The 24,300-nt window shown below is 41.3% G+C and overlaps 1 protein-coding gene across 1 annotated transcript in view; it reads left to right on the plus strand.

Annotated features, from left to right (window-relative positions):
- Positions 1-2,811: 2,811 nt before the first annotated feature.
- Positions 2,812-24,300, plus strand: part of LOC137378124 (serine incorporator 1-like) — a 33,151-nt gene continuing 11,662 nt past the window's right edge. The window contains exons 1-6 of the mRNA XM_068048234.1: positions 2,812-3,006; positions 6,795-6,956; positions 16,050-16,243; positions 17,048-17,127; positions 18,225-18,362; positions 21,243-21,412. Of these exons, the coding sequence (XP_067904335.1) occupies positions 2,968-3,006; positions 6,795-6,956; positions 16,050-16,243; positions 17,048-17,127; positions 18,225-18,362; positions 21,243-21,412 (783 nt within the window). The 5' untranslated portion in view covers positions 2,812-2,967. The remainder of the gene's footprint in view (positions 3,007-6,794; positions 6,957-16,049; positions 16,244-17,047; positions 17,128-18,224; positions 18,363-21,242; positions 21,413-24,300) is intronic.

Here is a 24,300-nt window from a genome sequence, read left to right on the forward strand (position 1 = left end):
ATTACGGCCCCATCAGTCGACTCTCAATCATCAGTAAAGTGATGGAAGGTGTCATCGACAGTGCTATCAAGTGGCACTTGCTCAGTGACGCTCAGTTTGGGTTTCGCCAGGGCCACTCAGCTCCTGATCTCATTACAGCCTTGGTTGGAATATGGACAAAAGGGCTGAACTCAAGAGGTAAGGTGAGACTGAGTATGGCATCAAGGAGCCCCAGCAAAACTGAAGTCAATGGGAATCAGGGGGAAAACTCTGGTTGGAGTTATACCTAGCACACGGGAAGTTGGTTGTTGGAGGTCAATCATCTCAGCTCCAGCACATCACTGCAGGAGTTCCTCAGGGTAGTGTCCTAGGCCCAACCGTCTTCAGCTTCTTCATCAATGACCTTCCTTCAATCATAAGGTCAGAAGTGGGGATATTCGCTGATGATTGCACAATGTTCAGCACCATTTGTGACTCCTTAGATACTGAAGCTGTCTGTGTAGAAATGCAGCAAGACCTGGACAATATCCAGGCTTAGGCTGATAAGTGGCAAGTAACATTTGCTGCACACAAGTGCCAGGCAATGACCATCTCCAACAAGAGAGAATCTAACCATCTCCCCTTGACATTCAATGGCATTACGATCGCTGAATCCCTCACTATCAACATCCTAGGAGCTACCATTGACCAGAAACTGAACTGGAGTCGCCATATAAATACTGTGGCTACAAGAGCAGGTCAGAGGCTAGGAATCCTACGGTGAGTAACTCACCTTCTGACTTCCCAAACCCTGTCCACCATCTACAAGGCACAAGTCAGGAGTGTGATGGAATACTCTCCACTTGCCTGGATGGGTGCAGCTCCAACAACACTCAAGAAGCTTGACACAATCCAGGACAAAGCAGCCCGCTTGATTGGCACCCCATCTACAAACATTCACTCCCTCCACCACCGAAGCACAGTGGCAGCAGTGTGTACCATCTACAAGATGCACTGCAGCAATGCACCAAGCCTCCTTAGACAGCACCTTCCAAACCCATGACCTCTACCAACTAGAAGGACAAGGGCAGCAAATGCATGGGAACTCCACCACCTGCAAGTTCCCCTCCAAGCCACACACCATCCTGATTTGGAACTATATTGCCGTTCCTTCACTGTTGCTGGGTCAAAATCCTGGAACTCTCATCCTAATATCACTGTGGGTGTACCTACCCCACATGGACTGCAACAGTTAAAGAAGGCAGCTCACCACCACCTTCTCAAGGGCAAATAGGGATGGGCAATAAATGCTGGCCTTGCTGGTGACATCCACATCCCAGGAATGAATAAAAAAAATGTCTGAGCTTGTGTGGCAACAACCTGCACTTGCCTGGTAACATGCTGAACTTGCATGAATCAGTCTGAGCTTCCACTGCCATACTCAGAAGTTGGGTGGCTTCTGCTTGTGCTACAATAGAAGCTAAGACACGGCCATCAGATGCTGCACCAAGGTTAGATCTATAAGTGTGGTAATGTATGAAATCTTATCTTACAAGAGAGAGGGAAGTGTGCCAGTGAGTGTGGTGCAATCTGTTTGGGGGATGGGACTGTCATGGTTGAATAGCTGGCAATGTTAGCAAGCTGAGAGATGTGAGCTTGAGGTTTGCAGCAGTGCTAAATGTGTGAGGATGAGGTGAAGTTATGAATGTGAAGTATGATTTGCGGCTAATAGAGATTCTTGGTAGGTGAGTGAAGTGGAGGCCGTAAATTGAGCTGTGTGTGAGACTAGTGTTGCAGTTGGCGGGGTGTGGCATTTGATGATGCATTCACTGGCCTAGACCACTTATGTGTGGTCAATGAACTTCTTGCGGTGCTGCATTCAGGTCCTTGGGGTTAGACTTCTGGCATTGACAATCTGCTCTCACTGCCTTCCCAGTGTCTGTCTGAAGGGCTTCATGGGCCCATATGGATAGAGGACTTCTCATCTCCTGTCCTTCTTCTGCACCAAGGCCTCTTGTGCTGCATTGGGGAACCTTGTTGTGCCTTTGTTGTGTCTTTCCCAGGTCAAACTCACTTGTAGAATGACTTCCAGCACCTGCTCCAGTCAAAATGCATTACCCCTCAAAGAGGTGCAGGCTGGCTTTAAGTAGTGCCAGCTAACTTGAACTTGTGATAACCTCTCATGATTTTGATCCCTTGTTCAGGTGTGCAGCCACTCAATGGCACACTTGGAACTGGCTGCATCCTGCAATCATGTAAATGTGCAGACAGCACAAAGTTTGCATGCTGCCTGCTTTGGAAGGACCGGGCGAGGGTTAATGGTGTATCACAATCCCTGCGCTCATTTTTGAGGGCTATCCAGTCTTGCCCCCAGTATGTTTCCAATGTCCAATTTGTATGTCAAAAGGATTGCACTGTTACATCCTCTGGTATGCTGTCATATAAATTGATATTGGGCAGTGTTGAGTCTACTCTGGAGCATATGTGCGGAATCCGCTTTTGGGTGGGACTGATGCCACTGAATCTATAAGGTATTCTTAGCAGACTCTAAATTTGTAAAGCCTTTATTTAATATTTGCTTTGCACAATTGACCTCACTGGAAATTAAATGTAGCAATATATTTTTAACTCAGATGTATTAGCAAAAATGTTCACAGATATCGGCATAAATGCGAATATTATTTTCAAGATTATATGTTGGACCATGGGTTGCAAATCACAACAGTGCTGTATAGAGGAGCGCCGCTGACATTCTGCGCTAACTTCTCGCCAGTGGCATCAGCGTGCGGGATCGATTGGAGGTCGGTGCGCGCACCCGCTGCGGCACAAGCCCGCGCACGTCACGGTCACGTGCCTGTGCGTGTTGGCGCGATGACGCAGTGAGCGGCGATGTTTGCTCGCCCTTTCTGGCTGCCTGGTAACGCTGCGGTCATTCGGACGGGGAGAGAGGCCACTGGTTCCTAGTTGGAGTAGCGATTTGGATTGTTGGTGTTTCTATAGCGGTGCGCCATGGGCTCGGTATTAGGGGTGTGCTCCCTCGCCAGCTTGGTAAGGACAGAATGTAATCAGTGAGGCCGCTGTTTGGATCGGGCCCTGTGGGTGTTTGTCTATCGGTGGCCCGCAGGAAGTGTGTTTACAACGGGCGAAGCTCCGACTTGTCGCTGTGTCATACTGGATTAATAGCTTGCGATAAGGGTTTAGTTTCCGGTGATTAATACAAAATCATACGTGACTCCTTCCCCAGCGCTTGTTTGCTCTCAGATCAGCTCCAGAAACTTCGACTGATATCTTAAACCGCCTGGAAATTCCGAATAAAGGTGTGGCGGTGGCTGTTGGTTTACTAGTCTTTCAAAGTCCATGTTTAACCAAATACACCATACCAATTGTGTGGTATCCAGGGCACAGCTGTGTTTGCTCACACGCTTGTAATTATTCACATTCTAAAGCGTGTTGACAAAGTAACTAACCCCCCCACCCCCGGTACAAGTCAGTAGTCATCGTATACTGTACCAGGAAATACTTGTGCAATCATGTAACGTTTTTAAACTTGATCGGATTAAGTACTCAATGGTCCAGCCGCAAGACGTGAAAGGTTCGTTTGCCACACATTTACGGGTTGAAATTTTGGCAATATTTTGTTTCAAGAAGCAATGAAATTGGAAGCTGGATGTTACCAGAAGTAATACGAAAGCTGCAAATCACTATTGTTGATAAAGACGTGCATTTATATAGCACCTTTCATGACCTTGGAACATTTCGTAACCAGTAAGATACTTTTAGAGTGTAGGCAAACAGTTTGTGGATAGCTAGGTCCCACAAACAGCAATGAGATAACGACGTGATCTGTTTAGTGATATTGGTTGAGGGATAAATATTAGCCAAGATACCAGGTAGAACTCCCCTACATTTTGAAGTAGTTCATGGGGTCTCTTACATCAGTCTTAGAGGGCACTTCAGGTTAATGCCTCATTTGAAAGCTGGCACCTCTGACAGTGCAGTACACACTCAGACTGAATGTGGAATAAGTCTAGACATTGTAGATACATAAATCACAATAATTAGCAGGACCAATAAATATATTAATGTGTGAAAGTTCAAAGCTTCAATAATAATTAGTGAGAAATCCATCTTCTACATTTCATTTTGATACTTTCAGTTACACTCAGAAAGCCAGATGTGCTACATCCTGAATTGTTCCTAGCCTTAAGCAAGCCCTCAAAGTATAATGTGTCTTTATAGACATTTTCTTCAATGTTTTGAAGTGTAGAAATATAGGCCCAGAATTTGCTGGAATGGCACATTTAGCTCTGAATGATATTGGCCCTTGAGTGTCTGATCCATCAGGAGTGAATTTACACCAGACGTTAGAATGTGCCTCACTTCCCTGACAGATCGGCACCTCAAGGTTTGGAGTGTGTATTCAGCATGAGTGAAAACATTATTATTTATTTTACATTTCCTTTTTTTGTCTTATGATTTAGATTTTATTAGTTGTGCGCCTCTTCTAAGGGGATACTTTTGTTATATTTTTTGTTAAATGACACTGAAAGACTGCATTATATGGTGCCTTTCATGACTGTAAGATGTCCCAAAGCCCTTTGCAGTTAGTGAAGTACTTTTGAAGTGCAGTCACTGTTGTAGTGTAATGTAGGAAATGTGGCAGCAACTTGGTGCACAGCAAGCTCCCACAAACAGCAATGTGAAAATGACCAGATAATTTTTTTTAGTGAGGTTAATTGAGGGATAAATGTTGGCCATAACACCAAAGGATAACACCCCTAATCCTCTTCAAAATAGTGCATTGGGATCTTTACTTTCACCTGAGAGGGGCAATCCAATATTTCATTGTTGTTTCAATGAAAAAAAGATTAGAATATGCCAGAGCAAGGATGGTGGCCATTCAGAAGTGGCACCATTGAGAAATGTTTGCTGTTAGTTTTGATGTTGAATGGTATCTCATTATTTTTCTCTTTTTACTTTTATAAAAGTACTTGTGTGACCTGTGAGTCCCTTATTGAGGTAACTATAAATCATTGGGTTGCATTTTGTTCCTAGCAGTGAAGCCATTCATTACCCTTGCACACAGACTTTATATGGAGTTTTGTCTTGGAACTTATTGTAATTAGAGAACCATTTCAGCATGGTGTCGTCGACAGGAAATCTGTGACCTGTGTGAAAAGGGCAAGCAACTGCTTATCTCCTTAACCTCAGATTGAAGAATTGTTAATGAGCAGCACAGAGTCTGAACCAGGAAGTGTCAGTTTGAATTGTTAATTCAATGTCAAATCAGAAAGCAGAATAAAGAGAGGGGAAGAAAATAGGATTGTGAGAGAGGGAGCTAACAGGCATAAAGAGTAAAAAAAAAGTTTATTTAAAAAAAAATCTCCAACAGTAATTAAAATCCGAAACAATGAGACTCTAAACTTGTAATGGTTAATTTTCAGTGCCAGATAGGTTATTTGGAAGTAATTCTTATCATGCCTTTTAACAGTTTACTTACACTGAAATGGATAAGCCCTAACATTTTCTGGTGAGTTTGGTCTGTAGATGCCATGTAAGTACAGCAACTTTCACACCTGGTGGATCATAAAGTGGATAAGGACTGAAATACCATTCAATGTCGGAATGCATAGCAAACATTTCTCAATGGTACTGCTTCTGAATGGGCATTCCATGTATTTGGTAAATCTCTTGGCGGGATACTGTTAGCATGCAAATTCTGGAGTAACAGGGCAACTCGGACAGCAACTTCCTGATTTCTATGTTTTAACTGTGCAGGTGCTGTCATTGGAAGTTGCAATTCAATTTACACTTTAATAACAATGAGCGCTGTTAGCCTCTTCATTGTTTCAACAGCAAAATCCAGCCATTTGAATGAGGTTATTTTTCTGAAGTTATGGAAATAAAATTCTGCAGGCGTGGCTGCAGTTCCCTGAGCTAATTGAAGACTTCTAAAATGTAATCGTTTTCATATTTTGGTGGGAAAATTCATTTCAAAGCAAAAATTCAATGGAAGGTGTTTAGGAAACAATTAATAATTCATTTCTCCGATATCGCTGTCTTGAAATGCAGAGCAGCTCTAATGGTCATCTTAACTTTCTAAACAGATCAATATTCTAAGTTAGTGATTGACACTTAAGTAACCAGAGATCGGTTAAGGGATACGAACATTAAATGGCTATAAAAATTCAATTCCATTTAGCAGGAAACACTCCTGTTAGTTAGTATGTCAGAGCCCAATTAATTTTGCATTAACTAAATATATCAGGAAAGCTCAGTAAAAAGACATCTATGTTTAAGGGAAAGAGATCTTGGAGCAATGAGTAACAGCACTGCCAGGTCACCATCGCCAATCTGGTTCAATCCTTAAATGGCAGAGGTTATCAAATCAGCATTAGTACAGCAAATTAGACATCACCATTGAATTTCTAAGGAGTTGCAATGCTATGAACAATTAATTCTGATTGTTTGGGGAGGTTTGTGACACAAAAGACACCAGGAAATTTTGGTGTAAGTGCTTGACTCACTGATATTTTCTGAAAATTTTGTGGCATAGTAATATGTATGCCTTATATGCACCTCTGTTACCATTTACTGTTTTCAGAAATTTCTGGACCATAATCATAAGGAGCAATGAGGGCATGAGTTCATTAAAGCTTCAGTATGCTGTGGCAGGATCTAAATGTGCGAGTCAGATCGCCACACCCTGAGCTAGTTATTTCATCTGTAATGCCGTGTAAGATGCATATCTTGATGCTCAAACTTGCTTTCTGAATTCTAAAAAGGAATTATTGCCTTTGCACGTTTGTCATACTTTTTGTAACATTGCTCCACAGGTGCCATGTCTGTGCAGCGGTGCTTCTTGTTTGCTATGCACCTGCTGCCCCAATAGCAAGAATTCCACAGTGACCAGATTAATCTATGCATTCATTCTACTTGTGGGCACTCTTGTGGCTTGTGTTATGCTGGCACCTGGAATGGAAATACAACTGAAAAAGGTATGTTTTATGTAATGACTGCTAAGTAGAAGGAACCTGAAGGGAATAATGCTGCAACCCCTTTTAAAAGTTATTGTTTATCTCTAAATGATTAATTGCATTCACATCAGTTTATTAGTTCCTGGGATGTGTGTGTTGCTGGCAATGCCAGCATTTGTTGCCCATCCCTAATTTCCCTTGAGAAGGTGATAGTGAGCTGCCGCCGCCTTGAACTGCTGCAATCCATGTGGTGCAGGCACACCCACAGTGCTGTTAGGAAGGGCGTACCAAGTTTTTGACTGAGTGACAGTGAAGGAATGACGATATAGTTCCATGTCAGGATGCTGTGTGACTTGGAGGGGAACTTGCATGTGGTGGTATTCCCATGTGTCTGCTGCCCTTGTCCTTCTAGGTGCTAGAAGTCGTGGGTTTGGATGGTGCTGTCGAAGGAGACTTGGCAAATTGCTGCAGTGCATCTTATTGTTTCTGGTCAATGGTAGCCCCAGGATGTTGATAGGGGATTCAGCAATGGTAATTTATTTTTTATTTATTTATTTAGAGATACAGCACTGAAACAGGCCCTTCGGCCCACCGAGTCTGTGCCGACCAACAACCACCCATTTATACTAACCCTACAGTAATCCCATATTCCCTATCACCTCCCCACACTAGGGGCAATTTACAACGGCCAATTTACCTATCACCTACAAGTCTTTGGATGTGGGAGGAAACCGGAGCACCCGGCGAAAACCCACGCAGACACAGGGAGAACTTGCAAACTCCGCACAGGCAGTACCCAGAATCGAACCTGGGTCCCTGGAGCTGTGGGGCTGCGGTGCTGTTGAAGAAATTTGATTGTCAAAGAAATTCTCCGGACTCAGACCTTGAGCATTAACAAATTTTATTGCATGATATCATGGGGAGCACACCTTTCCTAATCACGGTCCGGTGCTACTCCACCGAACAAAGGAAAATCCACAACCGATATACAGTTACTCAGCCCATCCCGGCTGGACATAATCCAATCATAACGGTTATTGATTGCATACATTACACATATTACCAATTAGATTACTCATTAGGCATCATGTGGCTACGTGATCAGCTCGTGCAAGCCCCCTGATCATCTTGTGATGTTTCCCAGACCCCCTTATCAACTATCCTTGAGTCTTCACAATGAATCCTTCTACCTTTATCAAGCTTGCATTCCTGATTGCTTCGTGCAGTCTGCAGTTACACAAAGCTGCTGTCTTATACACTGATATGAGGGGCCCTCCTTGGTCAGGCTAATTGGCTGTGCTAAGCAGTACCATGCTCAAGGCTGCAAGCTAACTAACTTGTCCCACAATGCCTTGGGTAAATACTCCATTTTGTAACAATATGTGGCTATACTTTCAACTTGTATATGAGTGTATGTATATATATATATATATATATATATATATATATTTATTTCACTAGGATTATATGAATCTACTTACTCAAATAACATTTAAACAGTATGAAATTTATTGCAGTTATAGAAGCAGAAGCTCAGCAAAACTGCTACCACAGGTGCTAACCACTGTGCCGTGCCATTGAACATCAAGAGGAGATGGTTAGATTCTCTCTTGTTGGAGATGGTATTGCCTGGCACTTCTGTGGCATGAATGTTGGGCAGATATGATACTAAAATTATATGGATCATTATTTTCCCTAATCGTCACACAGAATCATAAAGTTTAAAGATCCTTGGTATTCTTAGCTCCTTCACACTAGTTAAACATTAACTTGTATTATGCTATTTATGGTAAATCTCATTAGTGATTAAACTGAGAAATGGTATGTGTCTGAAAGTTTGCTGTAAATACATAATGTTATGTATTATGTAATTCATATTAATACTTGTTCTGGGTGCAAGTCTAAAAATCAATGTAACACATTCCATGAATAGACCTGTAGATGGATAATAAACTGGAGTTCTCCCTCTTGGGAAAATCACCAAAGATGGGACTGGTGGACGTCAGGAGGGAGTAGAAAATGTTGACATAGTATTCATTTTGTTCTGACTAGAAACATCAGTGAATGTATGCGCTTGTAGTTTAGAATTCAGCTAATTCCAAAAAAGTATTTACTGGAAACACACTCAGCACCCAGGTCCTTAGGCATTTAACATTGAGTTGACAGTACACGCCGGTATCAAATGTGACGGTCCTTCCGTAACTCGCTTAACCAAATCATGATATGGGGAAGGTCATTTGGTCCAACTTAGTTTATCCATCTGAAAATTAAAAAATCTACAACCCTTCATCATGCCATTTAGTAGGCTCCTGAATGACTACATTTTTTGCTTCTATCTTTTGAAATCTATTGCAAGTGTTAATTGCTCTTTGTATGAATAAATACCTACTGACATGAGTCCTACATTTGCACTTCAGTTTGAACCTATGTCCCCCTGTCTTTGGTTTATCCTGGCATAATGTCCTGGTTAACCTTTCCTACACTGTTTAACATGAATATACTTTTATAAGGTTCCTGCTTGGTCACTTTCCTTCAAAACTAAGAGCCTTAGTTTGTGTTAGCCACCCACCTAGCTCGGTTCTCTAACGTTGGTCTTTCAGAACTGCCTCCATGGTCTGAATGTTTTGATGTCTTGGTGACCAGAAACTGGGCGCTGTACTGATTTGCAGTTTGAGTAGAGTACTGTATCATTTTAGCATAATCTCCTTTGACTTATTCCCTGCTCGTTTAGTAGTATGGTTCTGCATTCTGTTTACTTTAATTGTTGCACAGTTGCTTGATATACAATGCACTGAATATAATACCCATAGATCTCTTTCAACTATGCCTTCATCAATCTTTAACCATTCACAGAGTTGTATGCCAACTTTGCTGTCCCTCTAATAGCTTACACTTCTCTCTCAAATTGTATGTGCCGCTGTCCTGCCCATTTACAGATTTTCTCTAACTCCCTCTATAGGGTCCAGGCTACTCCCCGATTCATCTGCCTTGACTATTTTGGATTGTGTATGAGTCCAAGTCCTGGATATAGCTCTGAAAGAGTAAGGTTCTAGCTCTGAGGCACTCCTCTTGGTAGTTGTCATTTCCCCTCAATCCAACATCACTTCCCTAACAAGCATTCACTGTTGCTTTCTTTCAGCCAGTTTCTTATCCATTTGCATGTTTTGCATTGAATACTAACTGCTTTGAGCATGTACACAAGCCTTTGTGACATAGAAGGAAGAGGTTTCAACCTATTGTCCCAATGTGGAAAGAAATTCTAACTTCTGTTTTGTTATTCTAGTAATCCTCATTTATGCCCCCCTTGTTATCTATTTGTCAACTAATGGAATCATTCTTTCACTATTTACTCTTTCCAAAACCATTATAACCCCTTTTGATCCCTTTAATTTTCTCTGTTACAGTTAAAAATGACAAATCCATTCTCGTGAATCTTGGTTGTACCTTTTCCAAGGCTGTAAGAATTAGGTCTCCAGAACCACACGCAATACTACAACTGTGGCCTGACCAATATGTCATACAAATTCAACATCATTTACTTGCTTTTAAATTCAGTACCCCTAAGTATAAAGCCCAGAAACTTATTTGCCTTTATTGGCATTTTCTGCCTCCATTACTAGCTATAAAGCTCAACAACAGCAGCTTGCGTTTATATAGCGCCTTTAATGTAGTAAAACATCCCAAGCCACTTCACAGGAGCAAAATCAGCCAAAAATTGACACTGAGCCAAAGAAGATGACAGGATGTGGTTAAAATCTTTGTCAGAGGTAGATTTTAAGGAGCGTCATAAAGGAAGGAGAGATAGAGAAGCAGAAAGTTGTTGGAACGGAATTGTAGAGCTCAGGGCTGAGATGGCTAAAGGCACACCGCCAGTGGTGGGGCGAAGGAAGTGGGGGAGCACAAGAGACCAGAGTTGGAGGAATGCAGAGTACTCAGAGGAATGTAGTACTAAAGGAGTTTGCAGAGGTAGGGAGAGGCAAGACTGTGGAGGAATTTGAACACAAGAATAAGAATTTTAAAATTGAGCGCCTGATGGACCAGAAGCCAAAGTGGTTCAGTATGCTAGTCTAGTCTGGAGGTAACAATGCATTGATGAGGTTTTCAGCAGCTGACAAACTGAGGCGGGGCAGAGTCAGTTAATATTAGTAGAGGTCAGTGACCTTTGTGATGGAGAGGATCTGGGGTTGGAAGCTCGGTCTGGCTGAGCCTGAAACTGGGCAGGAAGAGGAATGGTATTGGTGGTTTGGGAACAGAGTTTGTGACAAGTGCCAAAGACAGTTGCTTCAGTCTTCCCAATGTTTAATTGAAGGAAATGTTAGCTCATTCAAGACTGGATGCTGGACAAGTAATCAGACAACTCCAGAGGTAGTGGAGGGCTTCAGAGTGGTGGCAGAGAGACAGAGCTAGGTGTCATCAGCATACATATGGAATCTGAAGTGACTTTCGATTATGCTGACGAGGGACAGCATGCAGATGAGACTTAGGACAGGGCCAAGGATAAATCCTTGGAGGACCCCAGAGGTAGGAATGTGGGGGTGGGAAGAGAAGCCATTGGAGGAGATTCCTTGGATATAATTGGATAGGTAAGCATGGAACCAGACAAGGGCAATTACCCTGAGCTGAAAAATAGAGGAGAGGCATTGGAGGATGATGTGTGGGCAGCTATGTCAAAGGCTATAGATAGGTTGAGAAATGAGGAGGGATAGTGCACTATGGGTATAGTCAGAGATGTCATTGGAGACTTTGTTTAGGGCCATTTAGTACTGTGGCAGGGATAGAAACCAGATTGGAGAGGTTCAGCCATGGAGTTGCATGAAAATTAGGCACATATTCACGCGACGACATATGTTCAAGGACTTTGGAGAGGGGGCAGAGGGCGGTGTTGGAGATAGGATGGTAATTTGCAAAGACTAAGGTTCAAGTGTGGGTATTTTGAGGAGGGGATGAAGGTGGTAGATTTGAAAAGGAGATTTAGAAGTATCTGCAACTCTGGAACTTTCTATTACTCCTGTTTTAGGTGTACTTATTTTCCTGAAATGTGTACATATTCTGCCTTCACCCCTTTCTCTCACTCTCAGTGCCACGGTAGGGTTCCACTTGACTTCACTTTCCACCACACCAGCCTCCACATTCAACGGATCATCCTCTGCCAAATCCAGTGATGCCACTGCCAACCATGTCTTCCTCGCCGTTCTGCTTTCAGCATTGCAAAGGAACTGTTCCATACGCGACACCCTGTTCCACTCTTAGTCACTTCCAATTACCCCACCCTTTCCCATGCAAGCACAGGAGATGCAGCATCTGCCCTTTTACCTCCTCACTTCCCACCATCTAATGCCCAAACACTCCTTCCAGGTGAAACAGCGATTTACTTGTAGTTTACTTTAGTATACTGTATTTGCCAATCACAATGTTGTCGTCTCTATATTGAGGACCACAAATGCAAAACATCTTTGTTTGATCTGCAAGCATGACCCTGACCTTCCGATTGCCTGTCATTTTAATTCTCAGCATCCTGACTTGGAACTATATTGTTGTTCCTTCATTGTCGCTGGGTGAAAATCCTGGAACTCCCTTCCTAATAGCACCGTTGGTGTACCTACATCTAAAGCCTGGCTCAGGTATAAAATTAAGGCCCGACCCGACAACAGCAAACCCGACCCGAGCCCGACACGTATTCGGGTTTGGTCGGGTAGTCAGGCTTTAGACCAATGATCGAGTACAGGTGCCAGTTGTTGATGTACCCGTGTTCAATTAACATCATAAAGTTTGAAAAAAACAACAAACACTGATTTCAAATAGGTGAAGGCACCACGACCTTGAACACTCATGGGGAAAAAAAGTATCCACTTCAGGAAATCATGCAATGTAACAAACAAGCTTCTGAACTGTATCAAATTCCGATGTCATTAACAAAAATAAATCTCTGCAGAGAAAACAGATTGGGAAGTTTAATCTCCCTATTTTCAGATAATTTTAAATCCTTGGGCCAAGTATAGATTAAAGCAAGAGCTCAGTTGATGTTTCTATACTTGCTGTAGTTACTGGTATCTTCCCCGGGCTTGTCAGTTTCTCCTGGACTTGATTGATTTCAGAGTGTAAGGGGTTGGATTAATTTCACTCGGGTGCTTTATGTCCGAACTGCTAGCTGTTTCTTTCCCCTCCTTTCCCCCCACTCTTCTTGCCTCTGATTTCTGTTTGGCCTGTCCTCTGTCCACGTCCAGCCCGACCTGACCCAAATTTTGGACTTGTTCCATTGAACAGTGGAGTTCAATGTATGCTCTAGGAACAGCACCTCGTATTTTGATTAGGCTCTTTACAGCCTTCTGAACCCAACATTGAGTTCAAAAATTTCTGATCATATTCACTGCCTCCATTTTATTTTAGACAGCAGCTGTTGGTGATGATTCTAAGACCCCTGTTTACACTTCATTTTGCCTCGTGTCCCATACCATCTCCTTTTGCCTTACACCATCATACCTTTTGTCATTTAACCACTCATGCCTTCCACCCTATAGCAAACCTTCCCTTTTGTTCCTTCCTCCCTTCTTCCCTTTCATCGACTTGAAATGTTAACTCTGTTTTTCTCTGCACCGATGTTGCCTGACCTGCTGAATATTTTCAGCATTTTCTGTTATTTTTGCATTTGCCACCTATCTGTTTACTCATTAACTTGCCTATGTCCCTTTCCTGCAACTCCAGCACCCTTTTTCACAGTTTTGTTATGCCTGTTAGGGTCTGAAGTTCTGGTAATGGATGATAAATACCTGATAGTTCAAGATAATAGGGTGAACAGGTGTTGGGTGTCAATTAGCTAATTGTACTTTAGTGCATATATAAAAAGAAGAGCCAGCCAGGACTGGCTGTGGGTGTTGTTAGGAGTGCAGAAGTAAGCTTTGTGGCAAGCAATAAACAATCTCCACCAAAGCATCCTAGTCAGTGTCTTCACAAACAGGCTTGAAAGGTTCTCTAACATTGGTAGCAGAGAATGGTTGATTGGAAAATAAGATTTGTTTTCAGACAGGAGATTAGAATTGAAGTGTTTTTTTTTTGAGAAAGCTGTATTTGGAGTTTTTTTTTGAAGACCGAACCTTACGATCAATGGAAGAATGAAGTTGATCGATGGACACGGGTTATGTCTTTACCAAAAAGAAAGCAAGGAATAGCCCCTACACTTTCGCTTCGCACCAGCTGTAAGACCAGGGGCAAAGTGTTCTCGGAGCTAGAGGCTCATCATTTGGACAATGAGAAAGGTTTGGACAATCTCTTGAAATTTATGGATAAAATTCATTTGAAAGATGACTCATTGAGTGCCTATGAGGCGTGGTCGGACTTTGATAAATTTAGAAAAATGGATGGTTCTTCCATAGAAGAATATATTGAGTTTAACAGACTATATGCAAGGTTGCAGTGATTCTGCTTGGCAATTCCTAGATCCGTACTTTCCTTCAAATTGTTGGATTGTGCTAAGATATCGAACATGGATAGGCTCTTGGTATTAACCGGAGTTAGATTTAAAGAAAAATATTTGCTGTTGGATCAGATGTCTAACTCCCTTAAAAAAAAAAGTTTTGGGAAAACATTCCTTTCTGGCCGCTTTCATGGCGCAGATGGCCTCTTTAGCGGTGACACCGAAGGTGGAGGATACAATGCTAGCAGCATTTTGAGGGCGTTCAAGTATGGGGCACAAACGGCAGTATGAAAGGAGAAACACACAAAACAAATGAAGATAGAGACCCTTTTGGCAGCTATAACACACGGCAGGAATTGGGCAATTATGGCAGAAGGATGAACCTCAGGAATAACCAAGGGGTGGTCAACAGGTGTTTCAGGTGACTCAAAGTATCACTATGTGTTACATTGTCCATAAAGGAATAATGGGTGTTTGAGATGACACATGACGTGGAAGGTTTAGAAGGTGAGGGTGACGCTACTGATCAATCAGAAGGAATTGTACTGGTCACGAGAAACTTCAGTCGATAGTGAGTGTCCTGGTCGCAAATTTGTTCAATTGCGCAGTACTAGACAGTGGGTGTACGTCCACAGTATGTGGAGTGGACTGGTTAAGGTTTTACTTGGATTCTTTAAGTAAAGAAGATAGAAATAAGCTCAAAGAATACAACAGAGCATCCTCGTCTCAGTGTTGTCTTCACAAAGAGGATGGAAGTTTCTCTAACAATGCCCCTGATTTGGTGAATAGGCAAACTTTGATTTTGTTCCTTTTGTGCTAGTGTCTAAGTTTATATAAATGGAATAAAAAGTGGTCCCCGTACACCACTAATATCTTTACAATTTAAAAAAAAAACATCTATTTACCTCTTTGCTTTTTATTGCTTCTACATCTCTCTGTTCATGTGGCTTTAATAGTATGTGCTTAATTTTTGTAAGTCCTTTATGTGACATGTTATCAAACGCCTTCTGAAAATCCATACATACGACATCCATTACATTCACTTTATACATATTATGATACCCTCAGAAAATGTAATTTAAAGTAATCAAGATGACTTTAATCTTGAACTGGTTTAAGAGTCAGGGACATCTTTTGGCATCTGGTTTTGGGGTAAGTGGGGTGAGGGAAGTGGATGAAGGGTTAATAGTCAGGCGAGTGACTGGAACAAAGTGAAGGGGAGGATACTGGGATTAAGTGAATACTTCAAAGAGGAAGAGGTAACAATTGTGCTAGGAGTGAGGGGGGTGATCTGAAGAGGAGTGCTAGTGAAGAGGCAGGGGATGTAATTAGAGAACAGGGTTGGAGGATGAGCTATGAAGAGGGAAATATTTTCCTTGTAATTCTCCAACCCAAAATACAGCCTACAGCCTTTCCCTGTCTCAGTGTCCTATTCCCACCACCTGCTACTTAAAAGTAAAAAAAAAAGAGACAAAAGCAAAGAAAAAGGATGGAGTGAGAAGCAAAAAAGGAGAAATAGAGAGACAGAAGCAGAAAAGGCAAAGCAGAGAATCAGCAACATGAGGCTTCACACTAAGAGAATGATAATTATTCTCTGACTATGTATGCAAAGCAATGTGTGGTCAACTAGTATAAGAAATATGTAGAAGGAAAAACATTGTTCACGTGTAAATTAGGTATAATTTGATTATTTTTCTTGATAGATTCCTGGCTTCTGTGAAGATGGCTTTGGCACCCAATTTCCAACTATTCATGGGTCCGTGAACTGTGATGTGTTAGTTAGCTACAAGTCAGTTTACCGTATCTGTTTTGGATTGGCTGTCTTCTTCTTTCTTTTCTCTCTACTTTTGATCAATGTGAAATCCAGCAGGGATCCCAGAGCTGCAGTACATAATGGGTAAGAAATCATATGTTCATATGTTTATTCACAATTTAGAAGTAAAGTAAAACGGAAGTTAATGCTTGTAAAAATTGAGATTGATAGCCTCTTCAAATTGCTGTATAGTTTTTGAGATTGGTTTTGCTGATCCAAATTCCAACCTTGCAGCTGCTAAAACTGCCTGTTTTTTGTGACGAGGTAATTCTAAAACGGCCAGCGTGGAGGATGTGGGTTGCAGAAGTGTCTGTTCCCCAGGCTGAGTGGGGGGATGGTGGTGGGAGTTGGGTGTGGGGAGGGTGTCCAATCCCCAATCCTGGCATGGGGGTGGAGGGGGTTCTGATCCCTGTCCCTGGGGGTGAGGGGTGGTGTTCTGATGGGGAGGATCTTTGAAGGCTGGAGGGAAGCACTTAAATTCTCCCTGAAGCTGTCCTTGCCTCCTTTCAAGCTGCTGGGTTTTCTGAAGGCTTGGAAAGCTGGCTGGCTGCAGTTAAATCTGCAAAGCAGCTTAATTCAGAGGCTGTCACCTAATTTAAATTATTTAATTGGCCAACCTGTCTCCTGGGAGAAAGTTGGCTTCTCATCCTTTGTCCTGTCTCCATTAACCCTGGAAGTGGGTGGGGTGGAGTCTGAGGTTGGGATTTGAGATTTTTAAAGCTCTAACATCTCACTCGATTCTAATCCACCTGTTTTTGGGAGTTAAGCTTCAGCTCTTTTACTCTGCAGGATGTGATTGGGTTTGTGCTCATGGTTTATCTGTATATTTTCAAAATTGCTCTTTTGGAAAGTTTTCATTGTTAACCTTTTTTGTTTTGCTTTTGATAGATTCTGGTTCTTCAAAATCGCTGGCATCATAGCTATTACTGTAGGAGCCTTTTACATCCCTGAAGGACCTTTTACACGAGGTAGAACAGTACGATGTCTTTTTAAGGGGAATAATATTGGTCATTGCATTTATAATTTTTCTTAAAATCAGCTAAGACTTTTATTTATCTTTAAGGAAGGAACCTTGATATTTGATTATTCAGCACTGTACAGATAATTGATTTTTCCTATTTTTCTGGGGAACACATACTGTTGCAAAATCAGTGCAGTAAATTAGTTGTATTACAACCTACATTGCCTCATAATTAGATGTTTTCTAGACTGTAGGTGAAAGCGCTACACACTTTCTTACTCCTTTTTTCTCTTCCCTTCTTTTGTCCTCACCAGGGAGAACGGGAGCATTTGAATTCGAATATAATGTTTTGCCTCCTCCCCTCCAGTTGCAGGAATCCATAAGTTTTGTAGCTGGCAATTTGAAGCTTATGTGCGCACCAGATGATATGATTTCTTCTCCAGCACCACTCCTTCCCTGCCTCTTGAACTCGTAGCTAAAATTGTTATGCACCAGAATAGACGGTGGATCTTTATGGTTGATCCTTCTTGTTTCTATCTCTCTCCCTCTGTTCCTGATTTTTCTTGTTTATCTCTGTCATATGTGCTCTTTGCTTTTCTCTTTACTCTCCTTTCACTTTTTCTTTCCTCCTCTTTTACTCCCTCTGTCTTACTATTCTGCCACTCTTTCACTTTGGCCCCATTTACTCATCAAGATCTATTCCTTCTGTATATCTGTCAATTTTTTGACAATTAAAAAAAAATCCTGTTTTCCATCTAATTTTTGACTCTTTTTCTGTCATGTACGCTGCTAACCTTTTGATGTCCAGAATGTTATTCATAGTGGTCTATATACAAAATGACCCCAGTTGAGCAAGAAGCTGCTTGTGTGTAGGGTGGTCCATGTTGGTTTGACTTTGAAATTCATGTGCAGAAGTGTAAGAGGAGAAAATGATTTAAAAAAAAGTAAGACCAAAGAAGGAAAAGAGCAATCAAGTATGAGACTAGGAGAGAAAGGAAAGTGCTGTCTAGTGAAAGGGAGACAGATGGGGAGAGATGAAAGAATAGGGTTTTTGCTTAGATGCTAAACATCCAGTTTGCTAAATTATGTTTGTTTTTTCCTCAGCCTTGTTTGCCATTGGTACAGCTGGTGCATTCTGCTTCATACTAATCCAGTTGGTTTTGTTGGTTGATTTTGCTCATTCTTGGAATGAGTCATGGGTAGGAAAGATGGAGGATGGAAATTCCAAATGCTGGTATGCAGGTGAGTAATAAATAAAAATCTATACTGACAAGAAACAGTCATTGGCAAATACTCAGCAACTTTTACAAGCATAGTAAGTTCAATACAATGTGTTTTGTAGAGAACTCTGTACAAAATTACCAGTTTATTGGTAAGATTATGAACTGAAACCTGCTTAATCTGTTTCTAACATCCAGTTAATTTTAATTTGGCATTTCTAATAGCATAGATATTTAAAGGAATATGTGTGTGTTAATACATCATTTCCTGAAATGTGCCCTTGTTTACTCAGGAAATGTACCATTCTTCAGTAGCAAGGATAAATCTACCTTTGAGCTGGCAGATTTTTTTTAATAGGGGTTGTGGAAGTACTTTAGCTAAGGATATTTTAAGGATATTTACTTTTTGAACAAAATTGTCTTAGTATTCCAATCTACTTGTATAATTTAATATGTAATGTGTAACAATTTTAATTATACACAGGAATATCAGGAAAATCATTTTAGCTTTCAAAGTCTATTAACACAGACATGCTTTCAGCAGATAGTATGGTGATGTAATAGTACGCTGTTACAAAAGCAAAATATTACAGATGCTGGAAATCTGCAATAAAAACAGAAATGCTGGAAATTCTGGCAGCATCTGTGGAGAGAGAAACAGAGTTAAAGTTTCAGATTGATCACCTTACATGTTTAACTTTTTCCAGTTCTAATGAAACAGATTTTAAGCTAGTACAGATAGAGGCAGGGAAAGGTGGGTGGGTGGTTGGGGGGTGGGAGGTGAAGAACAAAAGCGAAGGTCTGTAATAGGGTGGAAGGCAGGTGACGCTATATGGCAAAAGGGATGATGGTGTAAGGCAAAAGGGGTTGGTAACGGGACAAGTAAAGAAACACAAGATGGATATAGAAGACGTGGAAATGGGAAAAAAAAATCCAGAAATAGTGGGGAGCTAAGGGCCAGTCAGGCAGAGGTTGTTGCTAGCACAGCCATTGCCCGATCAGGAGGCCCACAGGGAGGCCGCCACGATTTACTGGGTAGTCTCGCCACGCGGTGGAGGGCTAACCTGCCGTTGGTAAAATGCCAGCAGCAGCAGGAAGAAGCCCTTAAGTGTACATTTAAGGGCTTTAATTGGGCTTTGGAGGGAGGGCTGTCCGCCACTTTCCCTGCCACTGGCAAAACGCCATGGCAGCGGGGAGGCAACAAACGCACCACTCCCGGCCTCTCCCCCACCTCTATTCTGCCCCTGAAAGCCCCGTTAAATCCTGACCATTGGGTGAGTGGGCAAGAACATGGCAGATGGAATATAATGTGGGGAAGTATAAAATTATCCTTTTTGGTAGGAAAAATAGAAAAGTAGAATATTTTTTAAATGGTGAGAGATGGAAATGTTGGTCTCCAGAGGGACCTGGGTGTCCTTGTACACAAATCAACAGAAAAACGCATTCTTTGTACAGGTACAGCAAGCAATTAGGAAGGCAAGTGGTATGCTAGCCTTTATTACAAAGAAACTGGAGTATAAGAATAAAGAATTCTTACTATAATTATATGGGGCCTTGGTGAGACCACACCTGGAGTACTGTATTCCTAAGGAAGGATATACTTGCCTTAGAGGCAATACAGTGAAGATTCACTGACTCCTTGGGTGAGAGGATTGTCCTTTGAGGAGAGATTGAGTTGACTAGGCCTATGTTCCCCAGAATTTAGAAGAATGTGAGGTGATCTAATTGAAACATATAAAATTCTTAAGGGGCTTGACAGGGTGGATCCTGGGAAGATGTTTCCTCTTGCTGGGGAGTCCAGAACTGGGGATTACAGTTTCAGAATAAAGGGTTAACCAGTTAGGACTGAGCTGAGAAGATATTTCTTCACTAAAAGGGTTGTAAATCTTTGGATTCTCTACCTCAAAAGAGCTGTGGATGCTCAGTTGTTGAGTATATTGAAGACAGAAATCGAGAGATTTTTGGGTACTAAGGGAATTAATGGATATGTGAATAGTGCGAGAAGGTGAAGTTGGGGTAGAAGATCAGCCATGATTGCATTGAATGGTGGAGCAGGCTCGAAGGGCCCAATGACCCGCTCCTATTTCTTATGTTCTTATATCAAAATACAAGATGAACGTATGATCAGAAATGGAAGTCAGACATCCGGAAAAAAGGCTTTAGAGTAAAATGTATTTTCAATAATGTACTTAAGAATGTAATAGAGTAAAATATTGTGGCTATTCAATAGAATGCCATCATGGGGGAAGTGACTTTACTTCTGCTATGATCCTTGATGGGCAAATGGCTTTTTCTAATCCTTGGTTTTTTTTTCATGTTCTTAACTTCAAACTCAGATGGGTCTAATAAATGACAAGAATTCTCTTTGACCCTTGTACCATCCAAGTGGACACACAGAATTGGTCAAGTCTTTTAAGTTGTACCGGCAGAATTGAGATTTGTCATTTAATAAGTAGGTTTATAGTAAAATTGAGAAATTAATTTTCATTTTTTGGTACAAGTCTCCTTAAAGACCCTCTTCCTTGACAGCACTGTCCGACCCATCATCTTTTTCCCCCTTTCTGCTTCGTGAACGTTTTTGTCCGCCACCCAGAAAAGTGCTGCTGTGTCTCTAACTGAGGAGCACTATAGAAATGTAAGTTATCACAGTGCAGTTGCAGGATTTCAAGTATGGCGCAAACGGTACAACACAGTACTATTTCAGAGTTGTTTCACAATAACATATGGTAAAAGCTGAGAGAACATTGTGGCTGTTTTTACTTAATTGACTAGAAGTATGATGTTCAAAAAAACTGTTTGCTCTTCCACATTGAGATTAGCTTATACCTTAGATGTTTTAACTCATTTGTGCAGTTTTTATTTTGTTATAATAGAAATATACCTTTTTAAATTTCTTTTGCAGCCTTGATCTCCATCACTAGCCTGAATTACATCTTGTCTTTCATAGCAATTGTGCTTTTCTATGTGTTTTACACTAAACCTGAAGGATGTGTTGAGAACAAGTTCTTCATTAGTTTCAACATGATCCTTTGCATTGCTGTGTCTATTACGTCTATTCTTCCAAAAATACAGGTAAGAATATACATGTGCTGTCTGGTTTCCTGACATTTTTTTTCTCATACCACATACTAATATGAAAGCACAGGATCAGTCCAAATTCTTCAACTTTTTTCTTGAACCAGCTCCTTGAAGACTCATAAGTACCTAGATTGGTTTCCAAGGTTTTTCCTCATGCTCATTTCATGTTGAGGATTGGACTGAATATTTTTTTGAGAAACATGTTTAAATTGAGAAATAATTGTAACTTAATGGGACGCATCCACAAATCAGGTATCCCTGGAAAGCAAGACAATGTTATTTGCAGTAAGCATATCATCTACTTGTAGTGTTCTTTTAGAAGTATTTTTGAAATGTCAAGGGTAACTGTCACAATACTTCAAGGTGAAATTTGAAGCGTAACTGTAAAGAGGAGGTACTACCCACAATAATGAGTCAAAGTTTTCCAGATATTTTGTAACAGTTTGAATTTTATCTGAGCTAATATTTCTATTTGATTCTATAATGCTAGTTTCAGCTTTTAAGGGTTTTTGTGCCAGATATTCTCTTGGGTTCACTGTTGACAGTCATTCCCATAAGCTGATTTCAGGTTACCTAAGATCTGAAGTACATCTTTCGCTGCCTATTTCTAGTCAAATGATAGAATGACCCAGAGATTGTGGCAGAACCCTTGCTGCAGCTACTGGAAGGTACCTTCGTGTTACCATGTGAATTCTATCTATTACAGAAGGTGGATTGAAAAACACTCACTGGGTGAGGCACAACTTCAAATTAACAATTTCATTATGCATTTCCATAAAATACGTGAATGCACTTTAACAAAGAACAATCAGTTTCCCTATGCTTCTAGGCTATGAAAAGTAAAGATATAACTTACTAATTCTTTATGGCTCCTCTTCTCTAAACTTTTCAAAGTCTAGCTGGTTCAGCGTGCATGATTTGACATGGTTGACCACACCATCCTCCTCCAATGCCTCTCCACTATCGTCCAGTTGGATGGGACTGCTGTCACCTGGTTCCATTTTCATCTAGCTAATTGTAGCCAGATATCACTTACCACGGCTTCTTTTCCTTCTGCCGCACCGGTACCTCTGGTGTTCCCCCAAGGATCTATCTTTGGTCTCCTCCTATTTCTCATTCAAAGTTGCCATTCAGTGACATCATCCAAAAGCACAGCATTTGTCGTCAGCGCACATGTGAAAACTCTCAGCTCTACCTCACGACCACTTCTCTCGACTCCTCCACTGTTGCTAAATTTTCAGACTGCTTATCCAACATCCAGTACTGGATGAGCAGAAATTTTACCTGCAGTTATATATTGGGAGGACTGAGGTCATTGTTTTTGGGCCCTGCTCCAAGTTCTGTTCCCTAGATACCAACTCCATCTCTTTCCCTTGTCCTGGTCTGAGGTTAAGTCAGTCTGTTCGCAGCCTTGGTGTCACATTTGACCTGAAGATGAGCTTTTGACCTCATATTCATGCCACCACTAAAACTGCCTAGTGCCACTTCCATAGCATCGCCTGCTTTCACCCCTATCTCAGCTCATCTGCTGCTGAAACCCTCATTCATGTCTTCGGTACCTCTGGACTTGACTATTCCAATGCATTGCTGGTGGTCTCCCACATTCTACTCCCTGTAAACTTGAGGTCATCCAAAGGTCTGCTGCCGGTGTCTAAACTTGCGCCAAATCCCATTCCTCTACCACCCCTATGCTTGCTGACCTGCATCTTGATTTTAAAATTCTCAACCATGTTTTCAAATCCCTCTATGTCCTTGCCCCTCCCTATCACTGTAGTCACCTCCAGTCCCACAACCCTCCATGATATCTATGCTCATCTAATTCTAGCCTCTTGTGCATCCCTGATTTTAATCGCTCCACCATTGGTGGTCATACCTTCAGTTGCCTGGGCCCCAAGCTCTCCCGATGCCTCTCTACCTCACTTTCCTCCTTTGAGACAATCCTTAAAACCTACCTTTTTGACCAATCTTTTGGTCATTTGACCATATGTCGTCTTTTGTGGCTAGATGTCATACTTTGTTTTATAATGCTCCTGTGAATTGCCTTGGGATATTTTGTTATGTTAGAGGTGCTATATAAATGTAAGTTTTTTTTAAAACGCAGATTACTGCTGCGAGAATACTCCGTGCCCAATGTGTGTCTGTAAGAGATTGAGTGCATTCTGGGAACTGCCCCTCGAGTCTCTCGAGATGGGAGACTTTGTCAATCACAGCCGCAACTTGGACACATTCCTACCATCTGATGTGTTAACAGTAGGCTTCCAAAGATCTGCTTTAGCTAGGCCCTCAGCAGAGTGTTTGAAATGGAATCATGTCTAGACCTTCAGATGCTTTAAGGAGTGCTCTGCTCATAATTGCCTGAAATATTTGATATTCTAAATAACAATCTTGCCACTGTATACCTAATTAATATCTCAACACCCTGTGAGTATAAATTAATTTTCAGGTTACTGTCTTCTGTTTAAGAAACATACTGTACGCAGCACCTTTAGACTTAACTCCATGTAAGCTGAATCTAACATCATCGAAAAGTTATAAATTAAAAATTTCAGTTCGGGCAATGCAAACAAAATCCAGTCTACAACAGGAATGTTTGTGCAACTTTCCTGACTGAGAATGTTGGTAGTAACTCTTTTTACTCAAGCTTCAAAATCCACCTTGGAGTATTTTAAAAGACTGCCGGGAAGGCTAATAAAGATAGTATTTGGGAACCTTACTCCAGCAACTCTAAATTTAAGAACTAAATTTATATCTTATCATGTGACTTCCCTTTATGAATGTGTACATTTTAAAAGAATTTCTAGTTTCAGGTCATGGAAAAACAAAGCAACTTGGCTGCATTCATTTAAATATGATTTTTCTTCCATCTCAAATTTTCATGTTTT

The sequence above is a fragment of the Heterodontus francisci genome, chromosome 16 (genome assembly GCF_036365525.1).
Source record: "Heterodontus francisci isolate sHetFra1 chromosome 16, sHetFra1.hap1, whole genome shotgun sequence".
NCBI classification, from domain to species: Eukaryota; Metazoa; Chordata; class Chondrichthyes; order Heterodontiformes; family Heterodontidae; genus Heterodontus; species Heterodontus francisci.